The 20,009-nt window shown below is 50.6% G+C and overlaps 1 protein-coding gene across 6 annotated transcripts in view; it reads right to left on the bottom strand.

Moving 5' to 3' along the window:
* Nucleotides 1-20,009, bottom strand: part of SORCS2 (sortilin related VPS10 domain containing receptor 2) — a 550,766-nt gene that overhangs the window by 65,334 nt on the left and 465,423 nt on the right. For all 6 annotated transcript variants that reach the window (XM_030924965.1, XM_030924973.1, XM_030924972.1 and 3 more), the window contains exons 6-8: nucleotides 14,147-14,211; nucleotides 11,247-11,365; nucleotides 8,526-8,615 (exon numbers count right to left, since the gene is read on the bottom strand). In XM_030924965.1, the coding sequence (XP_030780825.1) occupies nucleotides 8,526-8,615; nucleotides 11,247-11,365; nucleotides 14,147-14,211 (274 nt within the window). The remainder of the gene's footprint in view (nucleotides 1-8,525; nucleotides 8,616-11,246; nucleotides 11,366-14,146; nucleotides 14,212-20,009) is intronic.

The following is a 20,009-nucleotide window of genomic DNA, read 5'->3' as shown; positions in this document are numbered from 1 at the left end:
AACAGGTGAGTCTCTGCTCCCTCCTTCATTCAACACACATTTGGGAAGCACCCACTCCATACTAGAAACTTTCCGGCCACTGGATACCTAGAAAGGCCCTGAGTGCAGTGGGGAGCCAGGTGTGGCCCTGTCCTTTGCGACCTGCAGGGAGGCATCTGTGGGTTCATCCACTAAAGCTTCGTTGTCCAGGAACACTATCCCCACCTGTACACACTTCAACCTTCCTCCTGGTCCCTCTGTGCCGGTCCCTGCCAGCCCTGAGCCCTGGGGGCACAGTCTGGAGGGGGAGGCAGAGAAGGAGCCCCACCAGGACCCCATAAGGTGGTCTCAGAAGGTGAAAGGGCAGCCGGGGCAAAGTCCCTATCCTAGGTTTCCATTCGGAAGCAGGTGTGTTGGGCAGCTCTGGAGTGGACTCAGGGCAGTGGTCTTTGGGTTCAGTCCCAGGATTTTAAACTCAGAAAGCAGCCAAAACCCAATAGAATAAAAAGGAAAACCAGGAATACCTCAGTTTCTTGTTTTCTTTTCTTGCCCAGCCAGCACCAAATGCGTGTGGGAGGCATGAGTAAAGGGGTCTGGACAGGCCCATTTTGAAGCCATAACCAGCTTCCCTCCCACCTCTGTTCCTTTGCCTTCTCTCACTCTGGAACTTTATTGCCCTCTGAGAAGACAGTGCCAAGTTCCAGGGGCAGAGGACAGGTGACAGAGAAGGGCTCGGCTGGAGCCACCTATGGAGTCACCCCTCCCAACTACGGTGTGGCTGTGGCTGGGACGCTTGGGGATGCCTCCCTTCACATGTTCTCATCTAATAGGAGGGCCTAAGGAAGAAGTTTTTTTTTTTTTTTTTTTTCTGTATAATAACAGATCAAATCCCGATTCTGCCTGGTGAAGCTCAGTTTTCAGTGGAGAGTGAGGAAGAAGCTGCCTTAGCAGGTGGCTCAGGGCCGGGCTGGACTCCTGAACGCTGAGGCCTGGCCCCTTCCCCTCACTGCCCTGCCTGTTCCCTGTGCTATGCAGTCCAAAGGACTGTGCAGAAAAGGAGAGTGATGCTATTTTGCAGCTACCATGCAGCCCACAGGCAGAAAGGACCCCACAGTGGCAGGAGCTGCAGTCCTGTGTCTATGGACCGAAATTCAACACCCAGAAATGACTGGCACTGAGAGACACAGAACCAGGGAAGGATGACAGGGCAAGGTGCCAGGGCCTGGCTGTCCCCACACGTGAAGTGGAACCATAGGTGATGCAGAGCCCACGGAGGCACGCGAAGTGCCCGGAGGCAGCAGGCTTGTGGCTGCTCTGTCCTCCTCACCTCAGCTCCCCCTTCCTCCCCACTCAGGGCCATGGGCCAGAATGCACTCTGTCATCCAGGCATTGGTCATTCTGCTGCCCAACTAGGGGAAGGCTTGTCCACCAGCCCGGGCTTTGGCAGGGAATTACGTGCAGTCAGATTGTCAGGTAGCATGTGAGACTCCTGCAGGGGTGGCGGGGGGACTGCGATTATGGGTGCTTTGAGCTCAGGGGACTTGGCGTCAACTATGTCGTCAGGATTCAGTATTTACCGTGATTGCAGCAACTTACAGTGTGCCTCCTATGCCCCTGGGTAAATGTTTACATAACCTGGGTAAATGCATTGGGTAAATGTTTTCCACAATCTAGGAAACAAAGAAAAATGCATGAAGTGACTCAAGGTTACGAGCAGTCCCCCTAGAGAGACCTGACACCAGCATGTTCAAATGTTTACGTTTAGGCTTTCTCTCAAGTGTGATGCACATATTTTTTTATGTGTAGTTTATAGTTTGCCCCTTTACATCATAGGCAGAGCATTGTCTCTGCCATTAAAATGATCTATAAACAGCACCTTTTTTTTTGTTTTTTTGTTTTTTTTTTTGAGACGGAGTCTCATTCTGTCACCCAGACTGGAGTGCAGTGGCCGGATCTCGGCTCACTGCCAGCTCCGCCTCCCGGGTTTACCCCATTCTCCTGCCTCAGCCTCCCGAGTAGCTGGGACTACAGGCACCCACCACGTCGCCCGGCTAGTTTTTTTGTATTTTTTAGTAGAGACGGTGTTTCACCGTGTTAGCCAGGATGGTCTCGATCTCCTGACTTCATGATCCGCCTGTCTCGGCCTCCCAGAGTGCTGGGATTACAGGCTTGAGCCACCGCGCCTGGCCCAAATAGCACTTTTAATGACTGCATGATATTCCATTTTGTGGATGGGCCATATTCCACTGAGTTGCTTCCCTACTGGGAAACCATCAGCATTCTCAACATAACTGGGAGATGGTCATGAACGTTTCTAGACACAGATCTCTGGCTCTCTGGTTATTTCCTTGACATAAACTCCTAAGAAGGGAAATTGCCACATGGCAACATTTCGAAAGCTCTTGTTACCTGTTGTTAAATTGCTATCCTGAAAGTTTACATTAGTTCCTTCCCCACCAGCAGGAGTAGAGAGCACTTATTTTGTTTTACATATGCCAATATTGAGAACGGTCTTTTTAAAATATTTGCTGATTAGAGATTTATAAATAACAGGCCATTTTTGCTTCCTATTGCATTTACTGTCTTCTTTGAGAAAAGACAGAAGTAGAGACATTTTGATATTTTTAAATGAAGGATGTGAGACACATTCAAATAGACATCCAGTATATATGATTGTACATATTTGTATGACCTGGAGAAATATGCGGAAGGAAACACCAACCTTGCCAATATTCGTTATTAGGTAGAATTAGGTTTGCTTGTGAGTAACAGAAACAGGAAAAAACTCTCTTTATTAGGGAGCTCTAAGAAGCCACACAGGACAATTCCACTAGCATCTCACTGGCCAGATTTTAGAAGCATTGACCACGTGTAGTTGCAAAAATAGTTGCAAAGGAAGCTGGGAAATGCAGTCTTTTAGCTGGAAAGCAATGTACTAGCCAAAGTCTGTGGTTTGTTGAACTAAGATGAAGGGGCAGAATGGGTATGAGGGGTATCCAGGACTTTCAACAATACCTCCTTGAGGAATGAGGAAATGAGACGGTCAGGGAAGGGAGGACTGGAGAGGCAAGCAGGTAGAAAGGGTATCTAGGCATATACATAGTATTGTTTATTATGTACATAGTATTGTCTATTATGTTGAATTATAAGGTAAATAGATGTATTCTTCCATTAGTTGTAGTGAATGCATTTTAAATAAGTAATTTTGGAAAAGTTTAAAAAATTTTTAATAGACATGATGGGAAATTTCTCCATAGATGTTTGTATAAAATTCATGAAACAGTCTAATGAACCAACACCTTCATCAGATTCTTTCAGCACTTTGAATGTATCAGCTCACCGCCTGCTGAACTCTGGGGTTCCTGATGAGACATGTGTTGACAATCATATTGATTATTGCTCATATGTAACAAGTCATTTTTCTCTTGCTACTTTTGAGATTCTCTCTTAAGAGTTTCAATTTTTGGCCAGGCATGGTGGATCACAGCTGTAATCCCAGCACTTTGAGAGACCAAGGCAGGTAGATCACTTGAGGTCAGGAGTTCTAGACCAGCCTAGCCAATATGGTGAAACCCTGTCTCTATTAAAAATATAAAATCAGCTGGGTGTGACAGCAGACACCTGTAATCCCAGTTACTCAGGAGGCTGAGGCAGGATAATTGCTTGAACCCAGAAGGTGGAGGTTGCAGTGAGCTGAGATTGTACCACTGAACTCCACCCTGGGCAACAGAGGGAGATTCTGTCTCAAAAAAAAAAAAAAAAAAAAAAAAAAGAGTTTCTGTCTTTTGACAATTTGGTTATGTGTCTTGGTGTGGATCTCTTTGTGTTTATCCTTCGTAGAGTTTGAATTTTTAGATATTTATATTCATGTTTTTCATCAGTATAAATTGATGGGGGAGTTTTGGGCCATTATTTCTTCAAGTAGTCTCTCTGCCTTTATCTCTCTTCTGTTCCTTCTGGGACTCCCACAATCATATGTTGGTCTGCTTGATGATGTCCAAAAGCTCCCATAGACTGTGTTCACTTTCAATCCTTATTCTTTCTGCTCCTCAGCTTGATACTTTTAATTTTCTTATCTTTAAGTTCTCAGATTCTTTCTTCTGCCTTTCAGTTCTGTTTTCAAATCTCTCTAGTATTCTTTCCAATTATTCTTTTTAGCTCCAGAATTTTTTTTTTTTTGGTTCCTTTTTATTTTTTCTATCTCTTTATTGCTATTTCCATTTTGTCCATACATCATTTTCGTGTTTTTCTCTATTTTTCCCTTCAGTTCTTTGAGCCTCTGTAAGACACTCATATTAAAGTCTTTGTCTAGTAGATCTGCCATCTGGTCTTTCTCAGGGAAGGTTTCTGTTTATTTTTTTTTCCTTTGAATGAATCATACTTTCCTGTTTCTTTGTATGTCTCATAACTTTTTTATGTCAAAAACTGGACAGTTGAGTCTAATGTCCAATTAGATTGGACAATAATATGGTAACTCTGGAAATTAGCTTGTCCCCTTTCCATAGAGCTTGCCATGTTTTGTTCTTATTTTTGATGGTTGTAGGCTATCTCTTTACCAAGGATCAGCCGTACATGTAAGCTTAACATCTTCCTAGGCCTTTTCTGAGCCTCTGCTTTTCCCTGGGCATGCATGGTGATTTTCTAAATTCTCCCATATATACAGTTGCTTTTTAATGTCTGGCTCCCAAAAGGGAAAAGGGGGAAAAATAAAAGAGAGTAAAACAGGCTGTGACCCTTTAAATCTCCTGGAAGCTGTTTCAACTCATGGTGGTTGCAACAGTGGCTGCCTGTCTGGGTATCTGCACGTCTGTCATCAGAAGCAGTCAGTAGTCAGAGCACAGATCCTCCGTATTTGGAAGACAAGGTCCTTATAGCACCCCTGCGCCCTCCAGCTCCTTCAAGCTCTGTGCCTGCTGCTCTAGGGATACATGCACATTTGCCTGCCATGAGGCTGCAGTGGGGGATGGGAAACCTCTACCAGGCTAAGAGCTGACATTATCCAAGTTGACTTTGATATGCCATCCATGCATTGCCCTGGAAAATGCAGGCTCTAAAATACACTTAAGAATTCCAAAGTAGTTACACCGGATGGGTTCTGCCAGTGCCATTGCCGTCTAGGTGGGAAGATGGATTCCTGGGGCGTCCTGCTCTGCCTTCTTACCTGATGGCCCTTCTTTCTTTATTCATATGGTTTAGAAATTTTATTTTACTTTAAATACATTTATGGCAAATACAGGAATATTTCACTTTAAACTTGCTTTTACCCACTGTTATGAATGCCTTTATATAATTGATAGTTATTTGGATTTTTCTTCTCTTTTGTCTGTTTATAGCTTTGGCCTATTGTTTACCTCTGTTAGGGAAACTGAATTTTTTTTTTAAATGATGAAAAATAAATAAGCAAAGGATATTGACAAATATAAAAATGGCCCACCCTTTACAGTTTTCACAGATAGGTAAATTAAAACAGCAGGAGGGTATCATTTATACCCTTTAACATAGAAGGAAAATAGAAAACAATGGCAAAGCTATGTGGAAGCTGATCTGTTCCAACTTTGTTGGTGACAGCAGCCCAGCTTGCCCAAGCAACTAAGCTACACAAATATTTATATCCTTTGTTCTGAAGTTCTTCTTAGACTTTAACTTGAGAAAATTAAAAAGAAGTACCTGTGGGCACACATAGATTCATTGCAGCACTGTTTATAATTATAAAAAAATGGAAACAACCGAAATCTCCAAGCAACAAGAGTCTGGCTTAGCTCAACGAAGTACAGTCTCCTCAACAGAAAGCTCACAGTCATTTAAAGTAGATAACACACATCATTCAAGAAACAGTCTCATGTGAGACTTTCACAGTCTATAGTGTCCTGTGAAAGGAGGCTGGAGACCCAGGACTGCTTGTAATTCAGCTACATAAAAGCCCTTTTGCATATGGCTGAGGAATGTGGGGAGACCAAGAATTGGCGGGGGAGACATCGGGTGGATGGGGTGAGAGGTTCGCAGGTGAGCCCCCTGCTCCAATGTCGCCTATGATTTTCATACTGTTAATTAAGCAATTAAAAATATAAAAGGAAAAAAAAGAGGGGGTTGAGTCTGTGGGAAGAGGAAATAGGCAAGTTACAAATTCACCATAAAACAACAACATCTGATGAGGAAATTCAATTAGCCACTTCTACAAATTGTTGATGGGAAACACTGGGCGGGCTGCTGTCCTGACCTGGGTGGAGAGGAAGCAGGCTGGCTGGCTGGGCAAAGGTCTCAGCTACATGAGATGTGGTCTTGAAGACCCCGGAGGGCTCTGGGGGCCCCGTTCTCCTGACAGCAGCCCAGCTTGCCCACTTCTTGATGAGGAAGTGACCATCATCTTCAACTGCTGGTCACTGGGTCTTGTGTATGGACCCCTGAGGAAGGACACTGACAGTCACAGCACATGTCACTTGCCCTGGATAAGTCCCTGGTCGTCCCTTGAAACTTAATGACATGAGGCTGGGTGTGTGTCTGTCATTGCTGTGAGAGCCTCTTGATTCTTTTCAATGATCTCCAATTTCCGTAGAAATAGAGGAAGAAGAAAATCAGGGTAAAATGCACACTGTTAAGGGTCCACAGCGGGAGACACGACCCGATGCTTCCTGCAGATCTCACTGACATCACATCTGTAGGTCTAGGGAGCAGAGGTTCAGGGAGCCATCGCTCAAGGTCACAGAGGTCATGACTTATAGCCATAGGCTCCTGAGAGCACCCTTGGCAGCAGGCTGACTCCTGGCCCAACCACCCCAGTCTCCAATGCTAGAGGGGAGCAGAGAGGGTCCCTGTATGGGGCTAATTCTGGGCTGTGCACTTTCCTCTCCCCAACACCAGGACAAAGAGCCCAGGACACAGGAGCTTCTAATGCTGTAGCCCCCCAAGATCGAGGGAAGGCTTCTCAGATGCTGAAAAGGTCCCTTATTCCAGAGGGACAGACACCTAGTGCCTTTGCCTGAAATGAAACCATTAGCTTTTAATTTACATACTCAGCCAAGCTTGGCGTTCAGTCTATTAAGCTCACTCCTTTTTTCCTTTTCTTTATTTTCCTTTTATTTTATTTTTTTCTTGTTTTTTAAAGAGAAGTTTTTAAAAGCCCTCCTAGACTTTTCCCATTTCTGGCTCAGGAGAGGTCTGAGGGTGCCCAGCGCAGAAGCTCCCGTGGCCAAGCACTTTACAATAGCCACAGCCTGGGCTTGGAGGGCCCAGAGCCACTGGCCCCTCCCACTCCACTCTCACTCTCTACCCCAAGGTCTTGGCTCCTACTCTGCCCTCCTCCCGAATGACTTTCTCCCTTGCTCTCCTCAGAGCTGCTTTGGAGCTTCGGATAAAGAGTCCCTCCCACTCCCAGCCCCAGAGGGGCCTCCATAGCTGCCTGGCCTAAATCAGTCACACATATGAGCACACCCACACACAAACACGTGAGCATACACGCACACACACGCACATACACACTCATACACATGCCCTCCATCACTCTCTGTCTCTCCCTCTTGTTCCCTTCTTAGCACAAACCACAACCTGCAATTATTTTATGCATTTGTCTGTCTACTGGATCTCCTGCCTGTTCCCTGTCTGCAAAGCCCACGGGAGCAGGAGCCTGGGGCTTCTGATTCACAGCATGGCCTCCTAGCACACATTCTGGTTTATATTTGGTGCTCAGTAAATAAATGTGGAGGAAGGGAAGGTTCATCTGCTTCTCAACTATGCATGTGGGACAGAGATCTTCAGAAGGTGTCATCCCAATATCCTCAGGAGGGAGGTGTGGCATGAGGCTGGGCTGGCTCACCCGGACCTCAGTTTGAGATCTGCCTTTGCTTCTAACTAGCTGTGTGATCTCAGACAGGTTACTGCCTCTCTGAACTTCCATCACCTCCTCTGTTAGGTGGGAATAATATATTAACAGCAGGGAGAGAGGCCCCAAGGCAGGGGCAGGGGCAGGGGCAGATTTGGGCAGTCCCCAGCTCCCCTGGTCCCCCTTCTTTGCCTTCCGAAGCAAGGGAAAGGCAATAGCATTAACTGAGCACCAACTGTGTGCCAGGCACCATACTAGGTGGCTGGAATGCAGAGGTGAGTACAGCAGAGATCATCTCCACCCCCGCAATGTCAGAGGAGAGCGGGAGATGGACACTGGATGGAGGGGTCCCTGGTACCCTGGGCACCAGCAAGGAGAAGAGTGGGATGGGACCAGAAGATAGAGGCCTGGGCTCGCCTGGAGGGCCATTAGCAAGCAATATTTCTCCTGAAATACCACACGTGCAAGAGTTCCGGGGAAAGATGAACCAGGCAGAGGGAAGAAGCTGGCAGAGGCCTAGGATGAAGCTGGGCACAGCTGAGTCTGGAAGAGCTGGGTGGGCTGGAATGGAGTGTGTGAGGGTCGAGTGGCTGGAGGAAGCGAGGCCACGCTGTTCTTGTTCATCTCGACCTGGAACCGCCAAGCACCTGTGTGTGAGTCCTGCTGCCCCACGAGTCAGGATAGGCTTGCGGCCTGGCCACAGGGCCAGGCAGAGTGGGGAGCACCTTACCTTTGGCAATGCATACTTCGGCAGCTTCATCAGGACAAATTCATTGCGGCGATAAGAGACATAGTATTTTGTCCGGTTTGCTGATGTTACCTAACCGGGGGAAGAAACACAGCTTTGAGAAGCTTGATTCCCTCTCCAGCCAGAGTCTCATGAATGGAAAACTACATATTATATTCAGCAAGTGAAAATGCCCTTTTACTTTGCTTATACCTGTTCTGCTTGAAATGAGCAGACTCCTATTCATCCTTCAAAGCCCCACATCAACACCCCTCCTCTGGGAAGTCGTCCTCTGCTTCCTTCGGTCAGAACTAACTTCTTTCCCCATGCTCTCTCTTTGCCTTGTTTCTCTGCATCCAACTTATGGAACAAGGTGGAAAAAGTTCCGATGGAGAAGGAGACAGGCCAAAGATGAGCTCATCACCAAAGGGGACCACTGAACTTCGAGGCATGACAAACAAAGCCGGCACCATCCTGAGTGCTTTTCCCGGGCAGCTCATTTGATCCCAACCCCATTAACTGTGGCCATGGACGTCTGTTCCCAGAGACAGAAAGGCCCCTTCAGGACAGGACTGTGGCAGATTTCTGATCACAGAGGCCACGGATCCTCACTGCTACGGAACCGGAGGTGCAGCCTCCTGAGCCACCAGCACCGCCACCTTGTTTGTGGTGAAGTGGGGCTGGAAGGGCTGAGGTTTCTCGAATCCCAGCACAGGCTCCCGGATCCTCTGAGAAGCAGGGTGGGAGGAGGGAGGAAGGGAGAGGGCAGGGGAGGCCTGGGCTGGGGCAGGGAGAGCTTTCCTCTGCAGTTGTTGAGAAAGATGGAAACCAGGATGGAAACTGGATGGAGCCAGTGGCCCCCCCTTCTCCTGCCCCTCACAAACAATGTCGCGAGCACCAACACCAGACAAGCTCACTGTGACCTTGTGCAGAATGAGACCGCCTGAGACCACCCAGCGATCGGGTCCGAACACAGACCAGACGTGGATGTCGTTCAAACCTCCAAGATGCCCAGACACCCACCCTGGCTGAGATGAGCGAGGGCTGCTGCTTCACAGCCCGGCTCCTGCCTCCCCTGAGGCTCCCGCCCCCCCGAGTCTCCCCTCCCTCTAGAAAAGATTGAGATGCCCGATCCTAGCAGGACCTCATGTCCTCACATCCCCCAATCCAGAGTCACGCCCGGCTTCCTTGCAGCCCCCACAAATCACCTCCTGCAGCCCACACCTGACCATCAGGCCCTTCTAACCCCTCGGAGACGCTCAGGTTCCCCAGGGCATGTGTTCCCCCTTGCTGCACAGAGTGATAACCCAGCCTGCTCCTCCATAGGTGAGCTCCGGGGGTCTTAGGCTGCAGGGCTTTGACAGGCCAGCCGGTCTAATGTTTAGAAACCACTCAACATGGGAGATGGTTGCCCAGAGAGCTGACACTGTCTTTGCTGTAGTATTTAGTGAACATCCGCAGAAATGTAATGCTAGGCGCTGGGAAAGCAGGTGGTGGGTTCAGACCTAGAACCCAGCCTCAGTTTGCCTGAGTCAGGTGTAGAGACAAAAGGAGTAAAGGGTATGGAATGACACAGTGGGGCCTGGGCTGTGACGGAGGAAGGCACAGGGCTGGGGGTCCTCAGAGGAGGCACCAGTGATCCTGAAGTGGAGGCAGAACACTTTCTGGAGGAGGAAGTGCATGATTGAGTCTTCGAGAAGGAGCAGGAATCAGCCCGCGGAGAAGCGAGGCACAGCACAGGGAACAGTGCAAGCAAACGCACAGACTGAGGATCAAAAGCCAGGGGCTGGGCTCAGCAGAGAGTAGTGGAGACTGGGCAGGGCTGAAGGTCAGTGCTGGTGGCGGCAGAAGCCTCTTGTCTGGCCTGCTTTAACGGTGGGGGCTGGGATGCCCATGCCTGCCCTGGCACCTAACTCCATGGTGGCCCTTGGCACAGAGTGTAGAGTGGGGAGCTGGGGTGATCAAGTGTGGCTGAGACAGGGCAAGGAGGCGGCTGGGGAGCACGGAGGGCCTTCTGGGGAGAGGGCACCCAGCAGCTGCCCTCAAGGGGCTTTTTTTGGGGAAACTTTGGACTTGTTTTACAGGATCCCAGAGGGCAGAACGGACCCAGTGGATGGGGGTCCGATAAAGCAGACTCTGTCTCAGGGCCAGAAGAAACAGGCCAGTGACTGGGGCTACTCAGCAGAGGGCTAGGCTGTTTCAGGGATGCTGAGTTCCGCATCCATGAAGGTGAAGAAAAGCTGGATGGATTGGTTGTGTGCTAGAGTTTCTGAATTAGCTGGGACCACATGGCTGCTGAGGGTGTGCCCACTTGTGACCTGAGGGCACAGGCAGCAGGGTCCTGGTCACAGGGCTGTGGACAGCCGGTGCCTGGCGGCCAATAGTCGGGACCAGAAGCAGTCCTGGTCAGTTCCAAAGTCACCGATAAAGCCAAATGGGGCTAAATGGGCTTAGGTTTGGGGACCCCGAGTGGCTGGGAGGTTCATGGTGGCCAGAAGGGAGGTGGAGCCTCTGTGTCCCTGAGCCCCAGTGCTGGGTTTGCGGGGGCTTCTGCGGATGCCTGTAGCCACAGCTACGGTCAGAAGCCGTGACCTGCAAAGTAGCACTCGAAAGTGAAATACCCGTTTTATTGCCTCTTTTCTGAGCGATTCCATTTTGGCCACAGGCGGCTCATCCGCCACATCGCCTATTGCCAATTTCCCAAAGGCCCGGAAGCAACCTTACCTTAAAGAAAATGTAATCGTCCTGCACGGTCAGAGACCCGTGGTCAATGGGGCCTGCGAACGGGGCTACCAGCAGCTTCTCGGAGCAGTTGTGGATCGGGCAGGTGACGTACCGAAAACCTACAGGAGAGAGGCGCCGGCCCAGGCAGTCAGACTCCAGCCGGAGCCAGAGACAGCCCGAGACGTGCTGGGCTCCATCCTCCTCCAGCACCACTGTGGTGCGGCTTCATGGGTTGAATTCTAAAGGCCATGGCGATGACACCTTCGGCCGAGGGTGTCATCCTGGACTGTGGGCCACTTGCACTCTGACACGAGCTCCTTCAACCCTCAGGAAGGTGTTCATGCTACTCTGGACCCTGCCGTCCCCTGCAGGAGGGGTCAGCACAGCTGATGGTGGGCACCTCACCATGCCCAGACATGCACGGCCCCTACACCCTCCTGGTCTCTCACACCTAAGCCGGGGTGAGGGCGGGTGGGGCTCAAGGGTTCTTTTCCCCAAAATTTTAAGCAAGTGCTTCTACCCTTTTCCAAATGTTTATGGTTGAGCGATACTGAATGCATGCTTTGCCAGGGAGCTGCTGATTTTAAGTCCTTCTGTTTTCCCAGGGCAAATTTATATGGAGGAGCTGGAGCCTGGAGGCCTCAGGAAGCTCTGCGTTCCAGCTTGTGAGCCAGGAGCAAGATTTATCCAAAGGGACCAAGGGAAGGGAACCTCCTCCTCCTCCTCTCCGTCTTCCTCCCGCTCCTCCTCTACTTCTTCCTCCTCCTGCTGCCTCTGGCCCTGGGTGATCCAGCAGCATGGAGAATGGTTAAGGAAAGGGGTTTAGGAACCAGAAAGGCCTACCCCTAAGCTGAGCCTCAGGTTTCTACACTAAACAATGGGGTAGGCCTACCTGTTCGGGCTGTTCCAAGGAGGCGGAAGGCAGTGTACACAGAGGGTACATGGGCAGCAGCACCAGGCCACTGCCAAGCCCTCCTGAGCCACGCCCATGTTCCCTTGAAACTGCCTGGTGTGCCCTGCGCTCAACACTGAACTTCCTACAGCTGGAGATGCAGCGAAATGACTAGCTCAGGGACATGCTCAGTTGACAATCTACTCACTCATTCACTCATTCACCCGCTAACTCACTCACTCATTCACCCGCTCACTCATTCACTCGCTCACTCACTCTCTTGCTCACTCACTCATTCACTCACTCACTCACTCGATCACTCATTCACTCACTCATTCAATCACTCCTTCACTCATTTACTAACCCATTCACTCACTCACTCACTCATTCACTAGCTCACTCATTCACCCACTCACTCACTCATTCACCTACTCACTCACTCACTCATTCACTCACTCTTTCAATTACTCACTCACTTATTCAACCACTCATTCAATCACTCATTCACTCAATCATTCCTCACTCACTCACCTATTCACTCACTCGCTCATCCCTTCACTCACTCACTCACCTATTCTTTCATTCATTCCCTCACTCACTCACTCATTCATCCATCCCACCATGGTCAGGCTCTCAGTGTTCCAGGCCTAGAGCCAACACAACAAACTAGGGCCACCTCTCAGGCTGACGGGTTGTGTGCTGGGTATAGTAGCCCTGATGATAGCGCTTGCCAATTTCTGTGGTATACACACTCCCACATGGGCATGCAGGAGCCACCGAGATGAAATTGGTGAACATGGAGTTGAAAAGAGCTGTGAACAGTGGGTGCTCATGATCCAGGGCCAGCTGAAGCTCTGGAAAGGGCAGATAGCTAACTCTGACAACGTGGTGTGATGCGGGCAGTGAGTCTTTCTCTCTGTAGCACATGTTATTTTGCAACATTTTGCACAGTGTGCTACTCAGGGGCAACCCTGGCATCTGGCTTATTCATTCAGCAGCCTTACTGGGGACACAGGTGATCAGTGGCCCCAACTGGTACTCGAGGAGCTCCAGACCCTGGAGAATGTGCAGAGCTGGGATGATGGAGCCCAGCAGAGGTGGCTGGCAGGGTGTGTGAGGTCAAAGGTAAGAAATTCCAAAAGGGAGAAGCATTCCCAGTAGGGGTGGAGAGAGGTGCACCAGCCAGGACCTTGTGACCCCAGGCAAACCTGGACTGCCTCTGAGCTGTGTTGTCCTGGTGATGAACGCAGAACAGTAATAGTACTGGCCCTGCCTGCCTGAGTGTGGCAGGGTGGGGGTGGGGAGGGGTGAGGGCCATGCCTAGCAACTGACCCTGCCCCTGAAAGCTTAGCCATGGGGACCACGCCCAGCAGCTGACCCTGCCCCTGAAAGCTTGGCCGTGATGACCCCGTGTTGAGAACTCTGCATTCACTTATTTCATATCACTATCCATTTCACAGGCCAGGAGACTGGGGTGACTGGCCTCAGACCCTGAGGTTGGCCAGCAGCAGGGCTGAGAGCTGACGCCTGCATTTCTGTCCTAATGGTGACACATCCTGGCTCAGGTGATCCTGCACAGAGGATGTCTCTGCGGGGACTCAGCTGCTCTGCCCTCCTCAGAGCACCCTCCTGTCACACAGCATGCACGGTCCTGGGCAGGAAGTTGGCTGGGTCCAGGTGGGCAGGCCTGTACCCCCACCCCTGCCCCCGACCTCCACACTTCGCATGTGCCGGGGGTCGGGGGCTGAGTGAGTGGGAAACACTCAATGCTTGGAGCCAGAACAAATCGCCCTCTTAATAGACTTTTCCACTGGAGTGGAGCTCCTTGACTTCAATTCATCCCCAGCTGGAAAACAAGCACATACAAAATCATGCCACATCGAGACGCAGTGAGGCCGCTGTGTAGGGCCAGCCACTGGGGACGAGCGATTGAACGCAGGCGCTGCCGAGCTGTGTCCGGCGCGAGGTGACTCAGGGATACCTGGTGCCCGTGCACTGCCCGGCTTACCTCCACCGAGGTCCTGGGCTTCCATGTGGACCAAGTCAGGGTCAGCGTCCACCCCAGACACAGCCCTGGAAAAGAAGAGCCGAGACTGGGGTCGGGAATGGAGTCACTGTGCCCATCCCCCAGCAGCTCCCCACACCCCATGACACCATGTGGCCTCCCTGGTTCTGAAGCCACACTTGCTCTTTGGGTCCGGAGGGCATCACCTCCCCAGGACCCCACCTGCTCCTGGGATGCTTGGAGTCTCTGCGTCTTCCTCGCATGAGCTGAGGGGTTGGGTTCCTTCCTGTCATGGAAGTGTTTGTAAAAGACTTTCTCCTTCATAAGAGACTTTCACATTGCTTTTTCATTTTTGTTTGTTTTGTTTTATTTTGATCATCTAAAATGACTGCAGGAGGCAGGTAGGCCTGGGACTCCCATCCTATCCTAATTTTAGAAATATGGAAATTGTGGCTCAGAGAAGCAAAATGACTCTCCCAGAGCCATACAGTGGTAAGGGCTGACCTGGGATTCAAGCCAGGCTCACCTGAGCTCTTGCTCCGTCTCCTGCTTCCCATGACCTGGTCAAGTGTGCCCTTGGGAAGATTCCTCTCTCAGCCATTGGCTCTCCCCTAGTGCTGCCTCCAGGGACTAGCCTGAATCCTTTCATGAGGGGGCAAAGGCTCCAGCGAGAGGAACGCACTCCCTACCCCGTCACTCGACAGTTTGCACCAGGCTGTCCCCACACACGGGCCTGGACCATGCGTTGTGAGGCAGGTGCCTTCATCTCATTCATAGGTGACCCCACTAGGGCCAGGACGGGCCTCTGACTTGCCTGAGGCAACGTGGCTCAGACCAGGGCAGGCCCAGGCTCCTGCCCAGGTCTGCTTGATCCCAAAATGCATGCTCTCCTCAGACCCCACACATTGCCCTGCTCACAACTAAGGCCTTCTCCTAATGCCACGAGTCCAGATGTCCCATCTGTTATGGGACTCTGCCTCCTTTGGGGGTGGTCCCAGCTTCAGAGAAGCTGTGATGGAAATGTGGGAGTTTTGCCAAGTGGCTGAGTTCCACAGACATCTCTAAGAGCCCGGTGGGACAAACCTACTGTGTACAAGGCCCGCTGCAGGCCCTGGGGACAGAGATAAAGGAGACACTGCGGTTGCCCTGTGAACTCCTGGGTCAGGACACTCAGGCTGGGGCTGTGGTTCTCCTACTCCACCCTCAATCCACCCATACCCCATCCCTGCCCGACTCCTCTCCCCATTTACTGCCCTGCTGGGTGAAGTCTTTAACTGGGTGGGAGGGGAGGGAGAAAGCTTCTGTCTTTAGAGGCAAAAGCCAGGTCCTGAGTCTGTGCTGCACACAGCATGTCACTTGAACTCATTTAGTAGTTCCATTTAGTGGCAGGTGCTCAGGTACAAGGAATGTCCTAGGTGCTGTAGTTGCCTTATCTCACTTACCTTGAATGATCCCAAATGGTTTGGTGATACCCATTTTACAGATGAGGAAACCAAGGCCCAGACAGGTGAAAACAGATCAAAGCTCATACAGCTAGCAGAGCAAGATCCACTACCCAGGTGCTGCCACTCCCAAAGCAACATCTTTTCATCACACAGGTTGCTTCCTGGCTTTACACAGCATCGTGCATGAAATAATGCAGTGAAGGGATAGTGGTGGGGAGGAGGAGTCCAGTTGCCCCACCCTCAGTGCAGAGTCTCAGCTGGAGTCTACACCTGCCCTGGCCCCTTTGTCCAAGGCTCTCCCCTGTGCTGTCACAGACTGTCCACCTGCATGGGGCTGCCTGGAGGTGGAAAACCTCACTTGCCCTCTTGGACACTCTCCCCTGGCTTTTCTAGTAATTACTCTGGCAGCAATTCTGCCTTGAATTTATACAGTACTTGTCCTCTCAGTGCTGAAGAGCCAGCAATGACAGGGCCAAGGCTGCTGCTCAGGGTTGGCAAGTCTGAGAGCCTCGCCTTTGAGGGACATCCAGCCATCCATTCACCACCTGGCTCACACGGGTTCTGTGAGGGGCCAAGCCTACGAAGCACCTGGAATGAGGCCTGAGAAGGGACAGAAGACATGTCCCACGGTCACAGCTCCACAGGCTGGTCCCCCAGGGAAGGCAGGGATGGGGTCCAATTTTGGTGTCACATCCAGCATATGCCTGGCTCCCGGGAAGGGAGTGCAGATTTTTTTTTTTTTTTTAATGAAAGGAACCTTAGTGAGGATCTTGTCCAAGGTTTCTCAAACCAAGCATCACATCCCATCTCCGAGATTTCACCATCTCCATGTGCCCACTGAACTGTCATCTACCTGCCACTTTCTTCACACTAAAAACTTCCACCTGCTTTAGCCTTCTGCGAAGCAAGACTCCCTGGGATCTCCTGGATTTGGCGGCTGGGCATGTTTGTTATCACACACATTCCAACTAATATGACGGTTAAAGTCGCTTATCCATTTACCACACCAGTTCCTCTCATGGAACCTTTGCCCAAGAGCAAACTGAGTCTCAAGATGAGGAAGTCACTTCTTGGTGTCAGTGGCCACTCAGCGCTGGGGGCAGGAGCACCCCCATAACCGACTTGCAAGTCATGGAGATGTCTCAGGCAGAGCGCCCAGTCCCCCCGTGGCCTCTCCCCATCACTGACAGTTTCCCACCCAGATTTGGCCCCATTTGCTTCCCAAACTTCCTCCCAACCTGCCTGGCACCAGGATCCCCATTTGCTTCACATTCTCCAGGGACCAGGTCCACCCAAGTGGCCCCAGGTGGACAGGAGATGTCCATAAATGGGTTTGAATGGTATGGACCCCACAGATGTGCCATGTGGCGGGAGCCAGCTAGGACTCCCTCGTAGTCTCTTGAGATTTCAAACACAGGGGCACCAGCATCAATCATTCTGACCCTAGGTAAAGAGCTCTCCCTTTCAAGGTGGAGTGTTGATTTCGGCTTTTGTGAATAGACCGTTTGTAACCTCCTTGGAAAGGAGGTCGCAGGCCTGACATTGCTCTCTCCTGAATACAGACAGGCATTGTTCCCTTCAGCAGTAGACCCTCCACCAGCAATATGGAATTTTAGCCTCATCATCCATCATCTGTGAAGCAGGGCAATGACACCTGCGGGCACAGGCTCCCTCTGCCCTCACTCATTCACTCACCCACTCACCCAATCACAGACTCACTCACTCACCCGCTCACTCTTTCAGTCATTCACTCACCCAATCATAGACTCACTCACTCACCTGCTCACTCATTCACTCAGTCACTCACTCAGTCACTCAATCACAGACTCGCTCAGTCACCCACTCATTCACTCACTCACTCATTCATTCACTCACTCATTCACTCACTCAATCACAGACTCACTCATTCACTCACTCACTCACTCAGTCACTCATTCACTTACTCAGTCACAGACTTACTCATTCATTAACCACTCAGTCACAGACTCACTCACTCACCCACTCACTCACCCACTCACTCACTTACTCACTCACTCACTCATTCACTTACTCAGTCACAGACTCACTCATTCATTTAACCACTCAGTCAGACTCACTCACCCACTCACTCATTCACTCACTCATTCACTCACTCAGTCACTCACTCACTCAGTCACTCATTTGCTCAATCACAGACTCATTCATTCACTCAGTCATAGACTCATTCACTCACCCACTCACTCATTCATTCACTCACCCACTCACTCATTCACTCAGTCATTCACTCACTCACCCAATCATAGACTCACTCACTCACCCGCTCACTCATTCACTCAGTCAGTCACTCAGTCACTCAATCACAGACTCACTCAGTCACTCACTCACTCATTCACTCACTCACCCACTCACTCATTCACTCAATCACAGACTCACTCATTCACTCAGTCACATTCACTTACTCAGTCACAGACTCACTCATTCGTTTAACTACTCAGTCACAGATGCACTCACTCACCCACTCACTCATTCACTCACTCAGTCACTCATTCACTCACCCACTCACTCAGTCACTTATTCACTCACCCACTCACTCAATCACTCACTGAGTCACTCACTCATTCACTCAGTCACTCACTCAGTCACAGACTCACTCACCCAGTCACTCATTCACTCACCCAGTCACAGACTTACTCACTCAGCCACTCACTCATTCACTGAATCACAGACTCAGTCACTCATTCACTAATTACTCACTCACTCAGTCACTTATTCACTTACTCATTCAGTGACTCACTCATGCACCCACCCACTCATTCACTCACTCATTCAGTCACTCGCTCACTCATTCAGTCACTCTTTCATTCTCTCAGTCACACACTCAGCTATTTACTTGTTTATTTACTCATTCACTCATTCATTCATTCTCTCACCTACTCACTCATTTATTCACTCACTCATTTATTACTTCACTAACTCATCACTCAGTCATTCATTCATTCCCTCACTCACACTCAGTTATTTACTCATTCATTTACTCACTCAGTTGTTACTCATTCACTCATTCATCATTACCTCACTAACTCATCACTTTTATGTAAATGACTCATTTACATAATGAGTAAATGATTCAGTCATTTACTCATTCATTTCCTCAGTCACCCTATAAATTCATTCATTTACCGTGTTTGTTCCTTTAGTCTTTGCTCTGAGCACTTCCCACAGCCATTTCTCAGTGTACTGGTGAAGGCCCTGGGCTAGACACTGGTGTACAGGTGGCCTGAGGCCTGGTCCCTGCTCCAGGCCCTTCAGTCATGGGTTTTGAAGACTCTCTTAGACTCTGCACTTATAACATCTCAGATAGAGCCCCACTCCCCGCAGGAAATGACAAGCCTGACACACAGGCCTTCTTGCTTGTCAAGGTCTCCACTGTTTAGAAATGGCAGGCCTGTGAGACGGCCTGGGGCAGGCAGTCCTCAGACAGTGAGTGTTTTGGGGGAGGTGGGAACTGACTTTCACCCCATTTGTGCTGAGGGCAGCTCCAGTGCAAATAGTTCTGTTAAGCCCTGAAAGGTGTGATAACCACGGCTGTAGTGGGGAGACCTCCATCTCTTCCTTCTATGGACAGAGGCCCTGCCACCCCCGTGCCCTACACCAGTCCCTGGAGCTAACAGAGAGGAAAGCTGAGGCTTCCCCTGGGTGAGCGTGGGGCTGAGCAAGGAGGCAGATGCAGGAACACCTGGTGAAGCCCAGGCGGCCAGACCACCCAGTAGAGTGGGTAAGGGCCACAGGCAGAGGTGGACCGAGGCTCAGGGCTGCAGCGTGGGGGCAGCAGGACCTAGAATGTGGGCCCGAGCCTATCCGAACCTCACTTCCCCGCTGTGACATGAGACCTAGATGCATGCCCGAGCCTCAGCTCTTCCCTGTGACATGAGGGGACCCTCACGGGCTGCTGTGGGGATGCCATGGAACAGTGCATTCGGAGCCTCCATGCGCTGCCCAGGGGACACTCAGTATTCAAAGCAGGGTGGCTGCGGGGCAGCTGCTGTTATGATTTTATTCTGGGGTGTGGAGAGACTGAGGGTGGGTTGGGTGGGGGGTAGCAGGCGCCCGAGGCCCTACTCAGAAGGCAGCAGGTATCAGGGCACCTGGAGCTGCTCCCTCCCGCTTGCAGGCCCCTCTAATGAGCTTGCTGTATAGCCTCGCAAAACGTTAATGAGGCAGCTCAGACAGAACACGGGGCTTTGGCAGTTCCCACTGTCAGTTCAAGGACAAAGAGCTCCTTGGAAATGCTGTCCGAAACAGCATTATTCAGTGCTTACAAGGGGAGGAGGGCATCCCCACCGTTGTCACCACGCTCCAGGAGAGATCCCGGGGCCGTAGTGGCCAGTGTCTGCTGTGATTCCCTCGAATAACAGCAGGGAAACTTGGGGGAGGAAACAATT

The sequence above is a fragment of the Rhinopithecus roxellana genome, chromosome 2 (genome assembly GCF_007565055.1).
Source record: "Rhinopithecus roxellana isolate Shanxi Qingling chromosome 2, ASM756505v1, whole genome shotgun sequence".
NCBI lineage: Eukaryota > Metazoa > Chordata > Mammalia > Primates > Cercopithecidae > Rhinopithecus > Rhinopithecus roxellana.
The sequence above is the reverse complement of the archived record's forward strand: the minus strand, read 5'-3'. Positions and strand labels throughout refer to the sequence as shown.